Raw genomic sequence first — 21,240 nt, 5'->3', positions numbered from 1 at the left:
TTGTCAAACGTATATCAGTCTTTAAAATCTGTTTGAACGGTACTGATTTTACATGATTACCATAATGCGACACCAATACCAAAACAGCATTGATGTTTCTTGTTCTGAACATAGACCCTATGTTCTCATCTGAATTGTGTAATCGCCAACGTCCTAAACCAAACGTTTAATCATTTTCGTGCCTAGCGTCTAGCATCTGATATCACTGCAAAATTGTAAGCTCTTTCAATAAAAAGTAGTTAATTGAATGATAAATCTTTGATGTACGTTTGCTAACTACATGCATCCCATTCCATTTCTCTTGAAAATTACACGCAGATGTGCATCTAATGTTTATTATTTAGTTGAATTTATCTTTGAAATTAGTTTGATATAAAAAAAACTATATTTAAAAGACTGTGTTATATATATATATCATAAAAATAACTTTCTAGATTGTACCCCTAATATAACAGAAAGTAAGAAAGAAACTAAATCGGAAATGGGTTGGTTTCTGATTGTTTATCTGCTTTGTACATCTGTATATTTGTGAGGTTTGTGCAGTTTAGGAACTCAAAGTTGCTCAGAATGTGTTGCACAATTACCGTCACGTTCAAACTGCACCCACGAGCATGTTATTGGTGAAGCAAGAGTTTATTTTTGGGAAGTAGTTGTAGGAGCCTGTTTTTTTTAGGTTTATGTTGCCTTCCCAAAGACCACTGGTAGCACGTAGCTGTGCACATTCATGACTAAATGGTGCATTGGTGGTGTTTTTTTTAAATAGAGGAAATTAAGAAATGAAATGACTCAAGAGCCTTTCTCACTCTCTCTGGGCGTTTTCACACATGAGAGTCTGAGTAAAGTCTTATATAAAGTTCTTTTCACATATGAACTCCAGATAAACTCAGGAGAAAAAGGCAGGACAAAGTCAGGATAAAATCCAAAGTTTGGATAAAGTCTGAATAATGTCAGGGACCAGAGTTCTACCCTGTTCCAAAAGTTACATAGTGCAGTTTCTACGGTGCTGAACCCAGAGCAGCATAAAGACACTGCTCCACTCCTCTGTAATCAGCCTCGTCAACATGAAAGTCCGCAATGAAACCTAAAACAGCCCCCCCCCCCTCAACAACCAACTTACAATGAAGCGTGGTGTTCATTTTGTCAGCTTTATGCCTCCAATTAGACCAGACCACCTCCACGAAGCTCTGATTAACACTGTGCCCTTAGCCACACAGGGTATGTGTAGCTTTATTATATCTATATAGGCATGTGGGGTTTATTAAGTTTAAGGTTTTATATGTATATGCGTTGTGCTTCTCTCCCGGGTGGGGAATACCTGACTCACCTGTCTATGCTAACCTGCAGGACTTGAAGATCTCTCAGACATCTCTGCCTCCGCTGCCTTCGACCTCTCCTCTGAGCACGCATGGAGACTGGGAGACGCACAAAGATCAGAATGGCCGGCACTTCTACTACAACCGTGCCAGTCATGAGAGAACGTGGAAACCTCCACGGGCCCGTGACAGCAGCATCAAAAAGCAGGAGAGACATGACACCGCAAGCACTGAGGCTGAGGTATCGTGTGTGTGTGTGTGTGTGTGTCTGGGGGGGGGGTTATCTTGGGCTTATTTACTTCGATCACAATACATTGTGTTCAGACAAAAAGCACAAACGTATTATAAGTACGACAAAACAAAGGGTGGGATATTTCGATAAGCTAATAGTAGTACATCAGAACATACTCCCAACTGAAGTATAAGCAGCAGATATGCACAGTATATATCCCCATATGAGGGCAACGATAAGGTCATTAATAATTAAGTGTTTACCTATTTATACGTGTTTTTTCCGAATGTGATTCAGCGTCTACACATTTAGAAAGCTGAAGGAACTATCAGTTAGCCTCAGACACCGAGTCCCACACTCAGCTGTACATTAATGAAGTACACTGTTTGTTACTGAAGGCTATGGGGACTTATAAAGCTTTGTTTTTCTAAAGTAAGCTGCAAGATCTTTCATTTGTTCATATTTCAAAAGGTAATCTTGCACGTAAAAAGGTGACTACTGTTCTTAAAAACGTTTAAACCATGACATGAAATACATGATTTGAATACTTTACTGACCTTAAATCACTCCCTGTCTCCTTCTAATTTCCCATCTTACTTTGTAGTATATTGTCATACGCATGCAAATCAATTTGGGTAATGTTAACTTTTCTGGGTGACGTGTACTAATACATTCTGTTGGTGATGGAACTAATTATTGTTTCACTTTTAATGATTGCCTCCTCCTTTAACCTCTTTTTCTTTAATTCTTCCCTATTTTCTCCACCTCCTTGTTTTTTCCTGCATGTCTGTGATTGGCTGGGTGAAGGTTTTTTCGTCGGAGGAGAACTATCTGAGTAGCCAATCAGATAGCCTGTATGGCTCGCCACCTAGAGGCTGGTCTGAGGAACTTGATGAGTATGGACATACGCTGTATGTGTGTGACTATACTAATGAAAAGGTATACATTCACAGACACAGAGACATTAACACCTACTGTCTTTATACTAATGTTAATATCTATACATAATCTTACTGACTAAACATGCAGTGAAAACTTCAATCTGTGGTTTATTAATTGGCTTTAACCTTTATTTCTCTGACAAATCCCAGAATCTGACAGAATCCCAGAATATTAAAGCGGTAGGTGGTGAAAGACCTAAAGTCTTTACAGTTCTGGGTTGAGAAATGACCTTTTTCAACTCTTCGCCAATTCTCTTATGAAACATGCCTCTGTCCCAATGTTTTTGTGTGTTGCTGGCATCAGTATCAAAATGTGTTTATATTTACAAAACAGAATTATGTTAATCAGTGAAAACCTTGGGAATTAAAAAAAACTGAAGTGACAAACCACAAATTGTTTTTGTTGCAAGAAAGTCTCTACGTTTAAAGGCTAAGCAGCAGCTCTATGAAAGTGTCAAACAAATAAATACAGTGGAATTTGAGTTCCTAACTTGTGTTTATTGATAGTCAGAAAACATGTTATTTCTTACTAATTGAAGGAATAAGGTTTAAAAGACCGTTGGTCCCCCCCCCAATGGTGTTGGGAAACTCTAATAGGCGTCTTGCCTGTGACGTAGATGGTGGACAACAACTCTAGAAGCTGCACTTAATTTAATGCAAAATGACGAAAAGGTGTGTTGTTTTTGGCTGCAATCATTCAATGTACAGTGGGACATCTGTGAACAAATGGCCCAAAGATCCCAAAATAACCAGAAATTGGACTAAATTTGTCCACTTTAAACGGGCACTTTGGAAAGGACCATCCGCTCACTCCGTTATCTGTAGCTCATTTCACTGGCGCTTTTCCAACAATATGGGCATGTAAGGACACCAACGAAAGGTGTTCAAGAGCCTCTGTAACATGGAGGTAAACAGGGTAAGGACACTCACTTCGCCTGTTTTAGTTGGTGTTAGTTAACGTTAGCTTGACTCGCTAAACTCGGTGGCTCAGATTATACTCGGCTACGTAGCTGCATTACGGAGGTTTATAGTGTCGGATGAATTCGAGTTCGACTTCGATCACATTTACAAGAATAACGGTACCTCTACATTTGAGTTTAGCTTATTGCTAGGCTATTGTCATGAATAATGTTGGTTATTTAGCTAGATACTGTCATAACAGTCAGTCATAACGGTGTTTTACCGCGGCGTTGTTCGGCTGTTGTCCACCAGTGACGTCACGGTCGCGTTCGAGAATTTCCGTAGAGAGCTCGGGTTTTTCCGTCAATTTAATAAAATTGTCAGTTTTAAAGCAAATTAAGCTGCTATTTTCATTTTAATTCATACTTATATCTGTCAGTAACTACAATAATGTGAAATATTCATGGAGGTCCATTAAGTGGTGCCTAGCCTTTAAGGAAATGGGGTTTGTAGATACACAAGCTTAAATGCTTGAATGACTTTTTTATTATGAATTAATATTAATGGGTGGAATGAAGCATGCACTTTCTAAATCATACTAATACTGTGAATGATTGCCATGGGATAGTAAGAATAAAATCAGACCCCAAAGAACATTAAAAGAACCAAGAAAAGACTACCCTGCCAACATAAATAAACTACCAACATATCCAGCAGTAAAGCCATTAAGGATCTTACCGTCTTCAAATCATCACCCTATAAGAGCTAGATAGTGTTTAAGTGATAAATGAACATGGCACTGATTATCTAAAATACAACATGGCGATGTCTAGTGTCTGTTTCACTAATTTTTTCTCATTCTTGATGTGTTCAGTTCTGTTTTAGTGGCGGATATGTAAGATAAGAAAGGGTTTTATAATCTGTGTTTAATTATATATTGTATAATGACTTTCATTCAAGCTCATTTCATTTGTTCAAACAATTTTGATTTATTCAACATTTTAATTTCTTTTCCACTCTATGCACTTGGAATTTAAGAGAATCCTTGTTTCTGTGACATTGTTGGATTATTTGTGACATAGCTTTCTATGTTTTGGTTCTTTAATTTTTATTTAATGGGGAGTGGGGGTTAGATTGCGCAAATCTAATTTAAAGCCACTGTCAACTCATTTATATACATTTCCTCTAACCAATTTATCGTATGATAAATTTACTATGAAGTGGTGCAGAAAGAATGATGCAGGACAGAATTTGTGTTACATAGCATCAGGTCTGAACCAGTCAGAATTAGCAACACTTTAATGGTGCATTTCCAATGCATTATTAATTAATAGTGTGAATAGATAAACCAATTAATCTAGATTTAAAACAATTCTGTTTTTATCACTAACGTTTATTGTTACTGCACTTGCCAAGTCCTCTGTGATCGTATTTTTCTCATTTTCATTCTGCTGTCTCTCCTTTTTTCCGGAGGGAATCTCTCCTCTTAATTGTCATGTAATGATTAATCAACTCAATGTGACAATTGCCTCAGCCTCTGCCCACACGTTGACAGAGAGTCTGATACTTTAAATGCATTAATGTGGACTCACTGTCAGGATTTTGCCAAGCTGCATTCTGATTGGCTCTCTGTGTCCTCTTACATGTCATATGCCAAAATAGCAGGCATGTGATTGGTCCATTTTGTGTATCATTCAGCTTTCGTTTCCTGCACTAGAAGGTGGTTCTTGGCCACGTTAAGTGGCAAAAGGCACCAGACTCATCCTAGAGAGACTTGGGCAACTAGTGTGTCAGTAAAATTTACAGCAGGTATCAGCCAGTGTTAGTAATATAGACATTTTAGCCAATTTACACAACATGTTTGTATGTATACGAACATACACAAGTATAGTAAAAAGTTTCAGCCATAAAAACGTCTGTGTGCTTTAGCTATAGGGTATAGTGCGTTTTATTGATATTTATATATATATATATGTGTGTGTGTGTGTGTGTGTGTGTGTACAGTGGATAAAGCACACAGATGAACAGGGTCGGCCGTATTACTACAGTGCAGATGGCTCCAGATCTGAGTGGGAACTTCCAAAAGTCAATCTCACACAAGTACGTTTGTGCTAGTGTTCATGCAAGGTCCTATCTGATGTGAAATAGGATCTGAATATTAATACTCAGTGTGGCCCTCTGTGTCCTCAAAAGAACATAAACTAAGTTGACTCAGGTTTACATTTTTAGAATTAAATTGGTCATACACGATACTCATTCATTTAAAAGTTATGAAGACAACTGGAGATAGTAAGATACAGCTTGTTAATTTCCTGTACAGATGCCAAGTGTCATCTTATGTTAATAACATCTTCTTCTTTTAAAAACACTCAATCCCTCTTTTAAGGTAATGCCTTTAAAATCCACATTGCTTAAACACTTGCTCATTATGTATGTGTTTGATATTGGTCCTCTGCCCAGCAGTCATTTCACTTTGAGCAAGTCTGTGCACACCGACTGAAATAAAGGAATAAACACTTTAGTACAATTCTACTAATTGTTGTCATATTAACTTTTTTCTTTGTGTTTGATATTACATTAGAAGCATGTTGTCAGTGAATCGGTCAAAGATTGGTCCAGTTTTTTTGCTGGTGTTGTGAACTGATTCTAACCAGGAGCAAGACTAGTGCTACTGTAATTTGTGGTGTCTGATTATTAAGAGAAATTAATAACACACTCTTGGTAGTCATTTTTGTTAATTGTCACGTCTTTTCACTTTCTTCCTTTCTTTGATGTAGTTGAATGCCACTGCCTTGACGTCAGGGAGTGGAGATCTAACCAAAACGCGCAGTCTGGACAGGAGGCAGCCGGCCCCCATAGTGCTGAACAAATGGAGGCATAGCACATGCATATTAGAGGCTAATGACAAGGTACATGACCTTGCATGTCCATTATTGATGATGTTTTAATTTTTATTTTAGAGAAACTGCAAGATGTTTTATCCTTTTGTTCTTAAAAGTCAGCCTTAGACGTTGATTTTATTTATTTGATTCTCGTTCTCAGGACAGTTTCTCACTTTTGTTTGACCTTTACCCACTTCAAAATTCTTTGGTTATATTTTTCAGATGCTGAAAATGATTAAATTAAAGTCTTTATTTTGCTGTAAATTATACAAGTGAATGGATCATATCTCGTAACATTTTAGGCTACGTTTTTCTTAGTCTTATTTATCAATCACTTAAACTTTTTTCTGCAGATCTCTCGGCGAAATGCTCACAAAGAAAAGGCAGATACAGTATGTATGCGTAAATAAATGTAGCAGCCAAATCTGTAGTTGAGGATGAGCATCGTGTGTTACTCCATGTCAGAAAGCTTTCATGAATTTAGAGGATTCAGTCAGGTCATATTTGTAATGTTCAACAATTTTATATTGTATCTGTGGTTTGCAAGAAAATGAAGACTTACTAACACAGATTTAGATTTGTAACAAAGCGAACTTGACATGGAATGACATCTCTAAATAGCTAGAAATTTTAGCACTCCTGCCATGAACTATTCTCGTACTGACTGTAGTTTTGATGTAGTGCTTATGTTTGACCAAAGTTAAAACAGAAGTCCATCAAAAACCGGCGAATCTTCTCCCTGCGCAAAGTCTCCATCCGCTCTCACCCTTATAGGCCACAAGTCAGTGCCACTACTTTTACAACAGCAAATTAATTACTTAATCACAGCTCTCGATCTTTCTAACCAATCATAGTTCATTTAGACTTCTGGAACCATGCTTTTGTGATCAAAACGTTTCTTTTTAACCTTTGCATGTAATCCAGAATCAGAAACATGACCAGGTTGGGTTGCCCTTGGACCATCACAAAGCTCAGTTCCTACTACCATTGTTTTAAAATATTTAAACTCATCTTTCTTTGTTAATTTTAGTGATTTTGGAGCATTAGTGGTTAAATCAAAGAGTCTACATGTATCAGGACAAAGGCTGATACATTTCTTTAAAAGTATAACCAACCTCTTTAACCTTTAATTGTTTACTTGGGAGTCTGTGAAGACTCTTACATTTTTGTATTTTATATTTCAGGTTTTTATGTAACAGTTGGTTTTAAAGGGCTTGATTTTATTTCTTATTAAAATATTTTTTAATCTCTAACAAAATAATGGCAACCTGTTTGTTGATTGAGAAATTGATTCATGGAATAAATCTCTGATTAGTTGAATGACTTACTTGTTGGTTGATACACTGACTGAATGATTCATTATTAGTACTTTTTTTTCTTGATCGACACTGTTGGCCAAATTCAAAGACACACTCTGTGATTTTAAAAACAATAAAGTAAGTAAGTTAAAGGTGATATATCCATCATTTTATATATTTATATAGCAGCAAACAACTAATTTCCGTGTAAAGATATAGATGGAGATATAGTGCCATCCTGAGCAGAAAATAAAATCACACATCCTCTGTGTGTGTTGTTCTCTGCTCTTTGTTTTCATATTTGGACTAGCCGTGCATGTTAATCCTGCCCCGTGGAAGCATTTGCCCTCACCATGTTTTGTTTAGCCCTCCCCAAGAGACAAGTGCAGAGTGCAGTACAAAACTTTAAAAAAGAATAAAAGCATTCTTCAGATAAAAGTGCCTTTTACAAATAAATTTAACTGCCCCAATTTGTTTGTTTGTCTTTAGCAACAGCTCTGTTGCTTTTTTGTCAATAGTTTGTAAGTAGATTGACACGAGGAGGCTAAGTCCCCTGTGCAAGCCTTGGTTCCTCCCAAGGTTTCTTCCTCAGCTCTGAGGGAGTTTTCCTTGCCACTGTTGCTTAAACTTGGGTTTTAAGTTTCATGTTAAAACTTTCTTTACTGGAATTCTGTGAACCCTCTATAGCACATTCGCCATCAACCTGAAGAAACCCTTCACGATGCAAAGAATAATTTAATAATGCAAAGGTTTCTTCGAGTGTTCAGGTTCCTATACAGAACCATTTCTTTTACTAAAGAACTCTTGAAGAGCTGTTATTTGTTGGGTTGTAGGAGAACCCTTTTTGGTGCGAAGGGCTCTACGTGTTCAGGGTTCTATACAGAAACATTTGCCTGGTTCTATACAGAACCAAATAACTCTTGAAGAACCGTCATTTACAATGTAGAATTGGTGGCTGCAGTGACGACCACATCATCTACCACAAGTTCCTTATCTGGAGCCAGTGGTGCAGTAACCAGAGCTTGCATTTGTTGAGGCTAGAGCTGGAGCAATACGGTCTTCACCCTAACCATAACTCATGCTAGCAAGGGTGCAAGAAAAAGTTTCAATCTTTTATGTAACTCGGACCTACAATGAGCTTGAGATCAACAACAGCCATTAACTGCAACAAATGCTCTTTATTTTCTTTGAGGCGTAGGCACGGATGTTGTGTGACACTACCTTTTATTATAATGGAAATCCCACATCATTTTGGTGGTGTAAGCCTTGATCCATAAGTGAAGTCATCCTCTGGTGGCCTACAAGCCTGAAATTGAAAGCACTTTAAATCAGAGTGTGTCTTAAAGCTGGCCTTTTATAATCAGGTAGCTTTTGTAATTTACTCAAACCGATCGTGAATTCATTATTAATTATTATAAATCTTTAACTATCAATGATACTGTAAAATTATTATTGAATCATTATCGTCATTTCATAAAATTGGGATTGAATGATTTGGAATATGACATTTTGCAACATCAAATGTTCATAGAAACCCTCTTGTAATTATTTGACTTTATGCATGTTCACATGTATTTAATTACCAAGCTTTCCTGCTGAATATAAGCATGGCGCCTCACTCATCAGGCATTGCCCAAATGAGTGCGTTTGGCACTGTAGGTAATAGTTGTGTTTTCCTTATCAGGAACCAAAAGCTGGCACTCCAGATTCTGACTCTTCCGACCCATCCTCTCCCAAACATCCCCATTCCGTTAGTATCACATGATCTCCCACCATTCTTCTTCTACTTTCCATATTCCTTACTCCTTCTGCCTTTTTCATCTTGCCAGTGCAAGCCAACAAACGGGGCCCAGTTTCCCAATAACATTTTAGAGTTAAGATCATCTTCACTAGAAGAGTGTTCAGTGTGATGCTCACTCCACGACTTGCTGCTTTAGGGAAGCTCAGTCCAGATTTGAAAAATGTCGGATGAGCATTAACTGTTAATGTAAATGTTAATTGATTATATTAATGCCATTTAAAAATATTTAAGTGATAATATATTATTGGATGATAATAATAATGTTACACTTACAGCTCTTTTAATAAACATAAGTCACAGTTTAGAGGGTGTGAATGTATTCAGAAAATAAATTAAACATGTTCAAATTCAATGTTCAAATTCTCCTACCTCTACAAACTGCTCTGGAAGAGTGATGGCTTACCAGAGAATTTTGTAATGCTTAGGAATTTGTAAATATTTTAGATTAAAAAAATAATAATAATTTAATAGCCAAAGTAATAAAAAACAAATACATTGAAAAAATGTCGGCCGAAAACAGCGGGGACACAGATGTTTTTATTATTAACCACAGGGTCCAGTTAAAACACGTTTAAATATATTTCATTTCGGTGATTACATGCAATATGTTTGGTTGCTCTATTTAATAATAATAATAATAATTCTCCAAGCTGACTATGGGGCAGTTAGGTTCTCTAATTTTTTTTTGAATTAATGATTTAACAAGAATTCAGCCAACACTGCAGAAGACTAAATATATAATCAGTATACGAATACAGAACTAAATATTGATCTCCTTTACAGGCCAAAGGAACAGAAAATTAAGCAAGGAAATGTTTACTGAGTTAGAGAGTTATCTTCCAAACATTTCTGTTATGTGTAGGTTGTTTTTGTATGTACAGGGCTGTGTGGATCTCTAAACCTTTCCCCTTCTTTACATCCTGTTTCCTTACACCTTTGTCTTTTCTTCCTGCTTCTCTTCAGTTGCTCTCAGTAAATCCTGTTCTAATTAATACTTTTTCCATTATTCTCTTTAGCCAAGCTCTGAAAAGTCTGGAACCCTGAATATGACCAAGATCACGGAACAGGGCAAGAAAGTCCGGTAAGTAAAAGTACAAGGGGGCAAGCCCATTAACAATACAGTTAAATCAGTTAAAGGAACAGAAGATTTGGGTTTTTGTTCCTAGAGCTCCCCGTAGTGTAATTCATTTTTACAGAACTGTACTGAAATAAATAGTCAAGGGAGGGAAGGTTGGTGGTTTCCTACCCTCCTTCAAAAGATACATAGTGCAGTTTCTGCAGTGCCAAGAGCAAAGTTGCAACAACACATGCCCTATTCGCCCTGGTACTGGTCCGAGAAGCATCACATTCATTTGGAAGCTGTAATTTCAAGATACAAATTTTACATAGTGTTCCTTTAAATAAATTGTTTACTAATTCACCGTAATACTGCAAAGAATATAAGGGGTAGCTCTTTAGGCTTGTGATACTCTGTTCAGGCTTTGATTGAAATCATTGCCTTGTATTCCACATTTTAGGAAGAACTGGACCTCGACCTGGACTGTGTTACAAGGATCTTTACTTATATTTGGCAAGAACCAGGGCACGGCCACAGGCTGGGTGGGTTTGTTTGTTTATTTATTTATTTATTTATTTAGCAGAGAAGTAAACTAGTATAAAGCTTTGATTATCAGACATTGATGATTTTTATGGCTTGTGTTCCATTGATTAATATGTGTCAAGTGTGCTGTTGTGTTTGTGTGTTGCGTCCTGTCTGTGTCCAGTTTGGGAGCCACCAGTCGAAGCCAGAGTTCAGTGTTGACCTGAAAGGAGCAACTGTAGAGTGGGCAACTAAAGATAAATCCAGCAAAAAACATGTTTTAGAGGTATGTGGTCATTTGGCGACAGGACGGTTGACGGTGAGCATGGATTTAGGAATGGGTACTTACTTACCCATTTACTTAAACTTAAAACTCAGATTTGCAAAAACATAAATAAATACACAAACAGACACGGAAGCTGGAAAATCTTATCAGTTGCTGAGGTGTTTTCTGTGAGGACATTTCATATCGTGGTGTAACCAGAGCAGATAAACAGCAGCAGCCTTTTTTCTGGCAGAGGCCTTACTTGGAACTTGATTACACATTGATTACACATTTTGGGTATAATTAAATTAGCAAACAAAGATGACAGCCTCATATTTACTTTAATCTGTGTTTTGTTTTTGATTACTTTGGTTACGTGTTTCTTTAGGTGAAGACTCGTCAGGGTACGGAGCTGCTCCTCCAATCGGACAGTGAATCCACCATCAATGAGTGGTTCACGTCAATAACAGAAGCCATAAACACGCATGTAAGAATACAAGTTTACACACACACACACACACAGTGTTAATTGTTATTTAAGGTGCAGGTCCAGCCAGTTTGGAACTTCCTTTGTTTTAAACTCATTCACATTCATAGCCTCAAGTATAAATTCACTATAAAGCCACCCTCTGGCTAAGCACACCACTGCCATAAGAGTGCATCTCACATATATACATCATAGTTATATCTATGCAAATTCAACAGTGAGTGCATTCGCATGATCGGGGTAAGGTCTAGAAATCTGATTAAGATGTCCAATTAAGAGGGTGGGATTTTAGCTCAGAAATCTGACTTCTCAGGGCATGTATACACACACTGCGATTTCTTTTGGACTTCTTGGGCTGCACATGAGCGCAAACGTAACCAGACCAAGGGGAGATTCGTTAAGTACCACTCGCTCCTACCAGTCCATAGGGTCCATGGTAGCAGGTACCAGATGCTGACTGATCTGGACCTGTAACTGATAAACTATTAAGAGCTGATTAATTTTGAGCAAAGCGGTGTCGTTAAGGTTCAGGTTTAGCGCTCCAGGAAACTCACAGACCAATCACATGTGTTTCTGCATATCACATGTGAGGCTCCTCAGCCAATCAGATCTGTGCATTATGATGAGTGCTGTGACTCCACTGAGTGACACACACAGGGCAGGGTCCAGACACCGCTGTCCTGGGGCCAGTAAAAACAGCCGGCAAAACCAGAAACTTTAATAAGAAAGGAACGATTACAGGTTGAAATTCTCATAACACTGAACATGGATTCTGTTTACGGATAAAGTCCCACCCTCCAGCATTAAGAGCCAATCAGAACGCTGCTCATGGAAAAGTAATAAAGTCATTAGGGACTTTATTTAAAATGCATTTTCAAATCATTGTTTTATTTGTAAATTTCACTTGAAATCAGAAAAGGACATTTGATTTAGAGTATTTGTTATTTATAATATTTATAAACTTTGTTGAAATGTAATTGAAAGTGTAATTTGATTTGATTAGTTGTTAACGATATAAAATGGTGCTATAACTATAAGGCTACTTTAACGTACAGGGCATGGCACTGATCACACAGTTAAAGATATACATTATGCTCCGGACCTTGTCTTGAGGGGATTCTCTCTAACGGGACTGTAATGAATTGTAATGAATTATTCCTGGTGTAGGACATTACCTGTGCGTATATTGTAATTTCTTCTGTCTTGTCTTTGTCCTGTCAGGCCTGGGAGTCTGATGAGGCTATTGAAGAGGACATGCCCGAGTCTCCTGGAGCAGAGAAACAGGACAAAGAGAAAGAGCATAGAGACTCCAAGAAACTCAGATGTGAGTGTAGTATTACTGAGTTCAGCTGGAGTGCAGTTTTAGTGGAACAACAACCACATCCACTGAAGTATATTAAACAGTTATTTACTGTAATATGACGAGCCATTTTTACATATCGCTACAAAGCTTCCTTGTGGAAACACTTTACGATACAAACCCCACATTCTCTATTAGTGCTTTTCCACCAAAAGAACTCTGGTTCTTGAACTGGTTCTGTTAGTGTTCATAAGAACCTTGGTGCTTTTCTGCGAACCAGCTGCATTTACACCAGTTTTAGTGAAACATAGGATACGTCACAGAACACGTCATCAACAGGGGGCGCTGCACAGCGGCAGTAAACAGAAGTGAGTAGTCGGCGGAGCTTGTAGAAGACCTGCGAGTGTTTGTGCTGTCGTTACAGACGCTTGTTTCTCTCTAAAAGCAAACATGGATCAACTTTTGACAATAAAGTGACGTAGAAGACTCCAGTGCGCACTCTTCGTGGGTGTCGCCATCGCTCCTTGCTTCTGTAACTAGCCACGCCCACAGACGTCCTCAGGGTTCGTGCTGAAAAAGCTGCTATTCTTTGGTTCTCGCTGCGAATGAACTTTTTGTTAGTGGAGTTTTTGTTGGTGGAAACACGCCGAACGCTTCAGAATTAGATTCGAGAAGTGTGTTTCACGTTAGTGGAAAAGCGCTGTATTCGTTTTTTGTAATGCAGAGTGTGCAGTTAATTGTACTTTGAACATCAGCCTCGAACCTCAGGCCAATCCTTGCCTATGTCCAATTTCTTTGTCCCGGCGTAGAGCCGAGTGGGCTGTTATCCAATCAGCAACATGTTAGTTATTTGACTCATCGTGTAGTACTCTATATGCACATCATTCAGTCTCTCAGCCTGCTGAAATATAAAGTTAGTGAAAAACAATAAATATCTTCACTTGCAGCATATTTTATACCTTTCCCCATTTCTTTTGACATTAACGTGATTTCCTTTGATGCTGTAGCCATGAAGAACTCGAGCAGCATGGACACGACGGAGCAGAAGACTAAAGTTAAGCTGAAGAAGTTTCTCACGCGTAGACCTACTCTACAGGCTGTTAGAGACAAGGGTTACATCAAAGGTGCCACAAATATGTTTTTATGTGAAGAGTCTATGTATCATTTGAGGTTTAATATGGGACTGTGGGTTTTAATGCCTGTGTCGTCCTCTTTTTCTGTGTGTAGACCAGGTGTTTGGCTGTAATCTGGTCAGTCTCTGTCAGAGAGAGAACACTACTGTCCCTCGTTTTGTCAAGATGTGTATTGACCACGTGGAGAAAAATGGTACTGTAAATTTACTTTGTACAAATTTAATGGTGGGGTCATTAATGTTCAAGTCTGTAGTGTTCTGACGTCTTTCAAAAAAGATGCAGTCAATGGGGTAATTCTGGTCTCCGTGGCTGCCCCAGATTTAAAAAATGAAATACAATTCTCAGTTAAATTCCATGTCCAGAGCATGTACGACTAATGAGCCACAAAGCTGATACGTCTTTCTGACAAAGGAAATAGCAGTTTTGGCTTTGAGAAACTTAAGGACACTAACCATGCTTTCTATCTGCCTGGATCTTTGCATATCATCGCTTTTCAGGAGCAGAAAAAGACTAGTTCTCTGAGGTTCACAGTAAAATAAACCACAGATAACGCCATTAATACCAAGTACAGCTCAGAAATGTGAAAACATCTTTATTGGGAGCAGGTCCAAAAGTTTCATATGTTGTAGACAGCAAACACTGACAAACGTGGATTTCTGTGGATTCCAACGAGCCACGCCCACCTCTGTGTGACCACAGCCCTGCAGCGTATTCTCCTCCAACACTGGCCCCCCGCTGTGAATCAGTGTTTCAGCAAAAGCAGTGTGTATCATCACTGAACTAGATCCACATCAGATTATTTAACCCTTACTGTGATTAATTATAGCCGCTGTTGTGAACAGACAGAGGTTAAAGCCCACATTTAACACGTGTAAAAAAAATTGAAAACCTCTAAAAATGGAGAGTCGTGTTTTTAATCTGCGATATGCATGTTGATAACATCTTTTCACATTATTTGTAACTCTGTAGGATCATGTTTCAGGTGTTCTAACCCAGACAGTCCAAAAGCCTGTATTACTGGGGTACACACACACACACACACACACACACACACACACACACACACACACACACACACACGTACATACACATACATAAGTGTGTTTACTGGAACATTGAATAGAGGAGCTGTATTTGTTGGTTGTATTTCAAAATCAAAAAATCCATGACCCAATTTGTTTCTCTCTGTCATTAAAAAGGTAATGTTTACACTTCAGCAGTGGTCAGAATCATACATCAGCTGAATGTATTTTTCTCTGTCAAAAATCTAAATGTCTTGTTTTAAAACCAGTGTCTTCCCTTCTTTGTCGCTTTCTGTATCGCTCTCTTTGTCTGACTTCCATTTGTTCTCTATCTTTCATTTCAGGTCTGAGTTTGGATGGTCTGTACAGAGTCAGTGGAAATCTGGCTGTCATACAGAAGCTGAGATTTGCTGTTAATCATGGTAATTTAACACCATTTTTAACGAGTTTACAGTTATTTGGGAATCACTTCCTACTCACTGTTTCTCTGTCTCTCTCTCTCTCTCTTTCTCTCTCTCTCTTTCCCTCTCTGTCTCTCTTTCTTTCCCTCTCTCTCTCTGCCTCTTTCCTTCTCTCTCTCTGCCTCTTTCCCTCTCTCTCTCTTTCCTTCTCTCTCTCTCTTTCCCTCGCTCTCTCTCTCTCTCTCTCTCTCTCTGTCTTTCTGTCTGTCTTTCTGTCTCTCTCTCTCTCTCTCTCTCTCTCTCTCTCTCTGTCTCTTTCCCTCTCTCTCTCTGTCTTTCTGTCTGTCTCTCTCTCTCTCAGACGAGAAGTTAAATCTGGAGGACAGTAAATGGGAGGACATCCATGTGACCACAGGAGCACTGAAGATGTTTTTCCGGGAGCTTCCAGAACCACTCTTCACCTACGCACTTTTCAATGACTTCGTCAGTTCTATCAGTGAGTAGAGAGAGAGAATGTTTGAGTGCATGTTCATCTAAAATTCTTCTTAAATCTAAGGAAGAATGATTCTTGACTCCTTCATGAAAGTAATATTCCTCTGTATCCGACGTCCTGTGTGATGTGTGAATGTTTGTGTAGAAATCCCAGAGTATAAGCAGAAAGTGCAGACTGTAAAAGACAAAGTGAAGCAGCTGCCTCGACCCAACCATGACACGATGCAGGTGCTCTTCAAACACCTGAGAAAGTGAGTATACTCAGACAGAAATGTCTTGTATGTACCTACACACACAGTGCAGACACAGGATGATAAATCTGTTGCACTACACATTCTAGTCATGGTGTACAATAATGCACTGCAGTGGCCCTGATGTGATGGAGGGGATCACAGCAGGAGGGGATCTCCTTTGCGTTCCTCTGCGTGTCGTTGCAGCCCAAATTGTTGGTAATACATAGAAGATGATATGTAAATTATATCAGGGTTAAAAACAAATTGACGTCTCAGATATAAAGATATAGTGATACTTATCAGACTCTAATATTGAGTTATGAGCTTCAAACCAGTTTTGTGGAGCTTTGTCAGTGCCGTTTTTATGGCGCTTTTCCACCAACAGAACTCTGGTTCATGAACCGGTTCCGTTCCTGATTCTTAGAACCGTGTTTCTTTGCAGTGAGATATAATACTGTGTAAATGTTGCAGAGTTCAGAGGCGTCCTGCTAAGCTTGTGAACAGCAGAGAAACGTAACCAGGAGCTGAGGAGGTGGAGGCTGTTGTAGCTGTGTGTGGTTCTTCCTCATGTTGCTGAGGCTCCTGTTTGTTAAATTAATAAATTGTTAAATTGCCAATATGTTCTTGTTTCTTCAAACTTCAATCATTCAGTTCACCACCACACACCAAACGTGTCAATGGCAGAATAAGCTGTTTGTCTTTGGCAGAGAGGATCTGACATTTTTACAGGCACAACCCACACACTCAGCTTCACTGCTCCTCCCACTGATGTATGTTCTTTACAAACTCCAGACGGTATAAGATTTATTGCCAAGAAGCATTGTTACAACAAAGAAATAATCTACCAGTCACACATTTCCTTACTTCCTTCCACTTCCTATGAGCACCCAGAGGAAACCCATGCAGACACAGGGAGAACACTCCAAACTTCTAACAGACAGTCACTCAGAGTGCCACCTGCAGCACCACCTTTAAATTACAGCTTAAAAATCATTGTGATGCTTCACTGACCTGTAATACGGAATATAGAACCTCTGTTGCTATTCTGGGTTTATCACTGTAGAAACGGCACTATGTATCTTTTGGAGGAGGGTAGGAAACTGGCCCCCTTTTTTTTATTTCAGTAAAGTGCTGTATATTTGAATTAAACCAGGAGGAGCCCCAAGAGTAAAACAAAAAACAAATCATACCTAGTGTTCCTTTAACAGATCTTTGTAGCACTTCAGTGAAATTCACAGTATTTTGTCTGTGTGTCTGTGTGTTTCTCTAGAGTGATAGAGCATGGTGAGAAGAACAGGATGACCACACAGAGCGTTGCGATCGTTTTTGGTCCAACTCTCCTGCGTCCTGAAGTTGAGACATTAAACATGGCCGTACACATGGTGTACCAGAACCAAATCGTTGAGCTCGTTCTACTGGAGTATGAGGCCATATTTGGCAGGTAAACCACAACCATCACGATCCGCGTAGCAAACATGAGGCACCAGTCCCTGAATACAACTGGAATGTGTTTTCGGAAAGTGAGAAAAAAGCAAAAATAAAGGACTTCTAATGTATTGAAAACACTGCACATATAATATGTAAATACAGAGGATTCATTTAAAGCAAACTCAACTGATTTGGGGAAGGATGATGTTATGACTTCAGCTTCTACTTACTGAAGTCTTCCTGTATTTTCCCTTTATTAATTAGTGAAAATAATGCTTTTAAAGACAGCTTTGATTGTAATTCACTTCTTGCTGGTTTTTGATCTATAAAGCTTTATAGTTTTAAGCACATTCCATAGCTGGATCAGCAAGGCTTTCTGGACTGAAACCATGTTCTGAACTGAGAATCTCAGTTTATTTTGCGTTGTTAAAGCTGAAATGCACACAGAAATCGCATTAACTCCTATCATCTTTTATGCAGTTCATTTTACTTGCCATTATATGGAATATTATCTGCTGGATTTTAGAATGGTAAAGCCCATTTACCAATAGTTTAATGTCAGTACAATTAACCTAGAACAGTCCATTAATCTGTGCTGTTTTTAGCAGTTTCTACTGTATGGCTAAAGATAAGGCTTTGGGAAATGTTTGAGATGAGACAGGGAGATGACCACTGCTCTGGTCTTAGCGGACACACCACGACCAAGTATATTCTGTCTGAAACACACACTCCTTCAATACAGTACATGCAGTATGCCTTGATTTACAGAAACCGAAAGTATGTTACGAATGTACTGTGTGTTTGTATCTACACACGGCATTATGCAAACGCCAGAGACCACCCTTTAGTTTATTTAACACTTAGCTGAAATGCCCATTCCATTACATGTTACTCATTTATTCAAACTCCACTCTTATAAGGTGGTTACCTTTATTACTTCTAACTCATTAAGTGATGTTGAGGTGTGGGTCTTGGGCTCTGTCCACGGGGATCCCGATATTTTTATAGAGGAAGGTTTTTGTCTGTGTTTTGGCCTCCCATCATCACACAAACGGCTTTTTATGTCACTGAAAAGTTATTTTTGAAAAAAACTCTCCAAGGGAGAGATGTTTGAAAACACCGTTGTCTCGTGTGGAGGAAGAAAACACAGCGTTTCTGTCTATAGCTGAAATTCAAATAGCTCTTTAGAGCTGGACGATACGGGCAAAATTTATATCATGATATATTTCTTCATTTCTCTCTGTATCGATATGAACAATAAAAAAGCCACAGAAAATCTGCTGAGAACAGAAAGCAACATGACGTCATCGAACAGCAACCTCTCAGTCAGTGTTTTTTTTTTTTAAACTAACTTTAAAACTGAGGGCTGAACTGATGACAGCGCCCTCTAATGGCCGTCAGTCAGAGACAGATGCTGTAAATAAAGAGTACTGAAATATTGAAAATGTGTTTAAAAATCATATCATTATTGAAACTTTTTATATTGTGATTTATATTGTTATTGAATTATTGTCCAGCCCTAAGCTCCTCATTCCCTGTTCAACACAACACAAGCTACACTGTACACAATCAGATAGCACTTGATTTGTTACAAATACGAATAAATATAAATAATGTTGGATTAGAAATAATCAAGGCCCTGTTACAATCTAGATTCAATCATTTCATGAATTGCGTAGTGCGCTGCATAGAGGTTTAATCCCAATCACACCCTTTCTCCTGTGCTTTGTGGTGTGTTGATGTCTTTAAATGAGGTACTTTCGCCTCCTTTCGTGGTATTCGTCTAGAAGGGGAATGTCCTAAAACAGAGAGAAACATCTGTTTTTAAAAATATCCGGATCTGTGTGGATGGGGCCTAAGTGACGAAAGCTTTAAGAGCTGTTTAATTGAAGACGACCAGGTCTTGGACGGTTATTAAGAGTTACATTTATTTGTATCTATTATATAGTTGTGTAAATAAAGGGTGGTCTCAGACGTCTGTGCAATGGTTGTTTCTAAAAACACACTGGAACAGTATCCTGCTGATTACCCCAAATCAATCCAATCTCAGGTCCTCTTCATAAAGTTGGTAAAGCAGAGGTGGCTTATAAAGGATCCTATCCATTCCATTCCACACACACACACACACTCTCTGATGAGAAGCGGCAGCCACAGCACACAGCCTCCTCTCGACCAGGGACGACTGTCCACCTGGAGAACTCAGACACAAAGACTTCACCCTGAAGAGAGCGCCAATCCATATCTGTGCTCACACACATTCACTCGCACACATACAGGCATTCATTCTCTCTCTCTGTCTCTCTCACACACACACACGAGGACAGTTATTAAAGAAGCCAGTTCACCTCACCTCCATGTTTCTGGATGGTGGGAGGAAACCGGAGACCACACCCCACTTCTGTAATCATCTCAAACCAAGCAGAGGGTGAGGGAGTGAAAGAAATTCTGGGTTTTTTTGGACCTGAATTTGCCACCACTGCGATATCAGACACAGAACCAGGTTTGAACACGCTGTACAGATCACAACAAAGGGACGAAATAGAGCCAACCTTAAAGACATTGTACAGAACTCATGAGTCTTGTGTGGTCGATTTACACTAGAATTGTATTTTCCACTGAATGCTGGTGGCGTTAAGACTGTGGGCCGAACAGTGACGTGATCACTACTGGTGTATTAACACGAGACTGATTTACTAAAAATATATTTTAATTTTTTAAACAGCAAATGGACGTTTGTTGAATGTAATTTTCCAACTGCTGTATGTTACTTTGTCTGTACTGAAATAAATTTGACAAAGCAAGTTGTGCTTTCTTTAAAGTTCTTGTATATAATCATTGATTTTCTCTGCGTCACATTTTTTAGTGGCTACAAACCCTATCTGAGCAACTGTAGTCGTGGACTGTCATTTCTGAACTGGACGTAATGCTTGAGTTGTCTGAAAGCTGTTAAACCCAGAGGATAAAGTTATTTTAGTTTAAAAATAAATCGATCTCCTCCTCCTTCATCGACATTTTATTTCTAATGTGTCTCATTAGACCCCACCCTTATTTTATCCAGCAGAATGTTTCAGGTGATTGAATAAAACACTGCAGCCAAAAGAGCAGAAAAACAGCAAGGTCCTGCGTTCGTTTAAAACACGATATTAATCATTTATCAAGATGAAGTTACTAAAGTGTAATCTCTAGTTTTGTGTGAGATTAATGCTTCATAAAACTCAAAGCACTTCAAATTCAAACTCCTTTAGGGGGAGGGCAGCCGTGAGCTTGAGGCCGGAGGGTCACCGGTTCAATTCCAGAACCAGCAAAGAGTAAATCATTCACGGCTGAAGTGCCCTTGAGCAAGACACCTAACCCTCAAACTGCCCCCTGGCATCGAGGTGGTCACAGCCCCCTGCTCCCGCTGTGTGTGTGTGTTCACTGCCCCTAGTGTGAGAGTGTGTGTGTGTGTGTGTGTTCACTGCCCCTAGTGTGTGAGTGTGAGTGTGTGTGTGTGTGTTCACTGCCCCTAGTGTGTGAGTGTGTGTGTTCACTGC

General features: G+C 38.9%; 1 protein-coding gene across 6 annotated transcripts in view; it reads left to right on the top strand.

The window, feature by feature from the left end:
• LOC136678113 (rho GTPase-activating protein 12-like) overlaps positions 1–20,509 on the top strand; it is a 40,034-nt gene extending 19,525 nt beyond the window's left edge. For 2 of the 6 annotated variants that reach the window (XM_066655966.1, XM_066655965.1), the window contains exons 3-19: positions 1,345–1,554; positions 2,353–2,484; positions 5,391–5,486; positions 6,164–6,295; positions 6,622–6,660; positions 9,251–9,316; positions 10,384–10,448; positions 10,885–10,966; positions 11,131–11,232; positions 11,600–11,698; positions 12,920–13,022; positions 14,006–14,122; positions 14,226–14,324; positions 15,498–15,575; positions 15,916–16,050; positions 16,192–16,297; positions 17,550–20,509. In XM_066655966.1, the coding sequence (XP_066512063.1) occupies positions 1,345–1,554; positions 2,353–2,484; positions 5,391–5,486; positions 6,164–6,295; positions 6,622–6,660; positions 9,251–9,316; positions 10,384–10,448; positions 10,885–10,966; positions 11,131–11,232; positions 11,600–11,698; positions 12,920–13,022; positions 14,006–14,122; positions 14,226–14,324; positions 15,498–15,575; positions 15,916–16,050; positions 16,192–16,297; positions 17,550–17,724 (1,836 nt within the window). In that variant the 3' untranslated portion in view covers positions 17,725–20,509. The remainder of the gene's footprint in view (positions 1–1,344; positions 1,555–2,352; positions 2,485–5,390; positions 5,487–6,163; positions 6,296–6,621; positions 6,661–9,250; positions 9,317–10,383; positions 10,449–10,884; positions 10,967–11,130; positions 11,233–11,599; positions 11,699–12,919; positions 13,023–14,005; positions 14,123–14,225; positions 14,325–15,497; positions 15,576–15,915; positions 16,051–16,191; positions 16,298–17,549) is intronic. The other 4 variants (XM_066655971.1, XM_066655968.1, XM_066655967.1 and 1 more) reach the window with 4 other exon arrangements.
• The last annotated feature ends 731 nt before the right edge of the window (positions 20,510–21,240 follow it).

The sequence above is a fragment of the Hoplias malabaricus genome, chromosome Y (assembly GCF_029633855.1).
Source record: "Hoplias malabaricus isolate fHopMal1 chromosome Y, fHopMal1.hap1, whole genome shotgun sequence".
In the NCBI taxonomy this organism is placed as follows: domain Eukaryota; kingdom Metazoa; phylum Chordata; class Actinopteri; order Characiformes; family Erythrinidae; genus Hoplias; species Hoplias malabaricus.
Note: the sequence above shows the minus strand (reverse complement) of the source record. Positions and strands in the feature narration are given on the sequence as shown.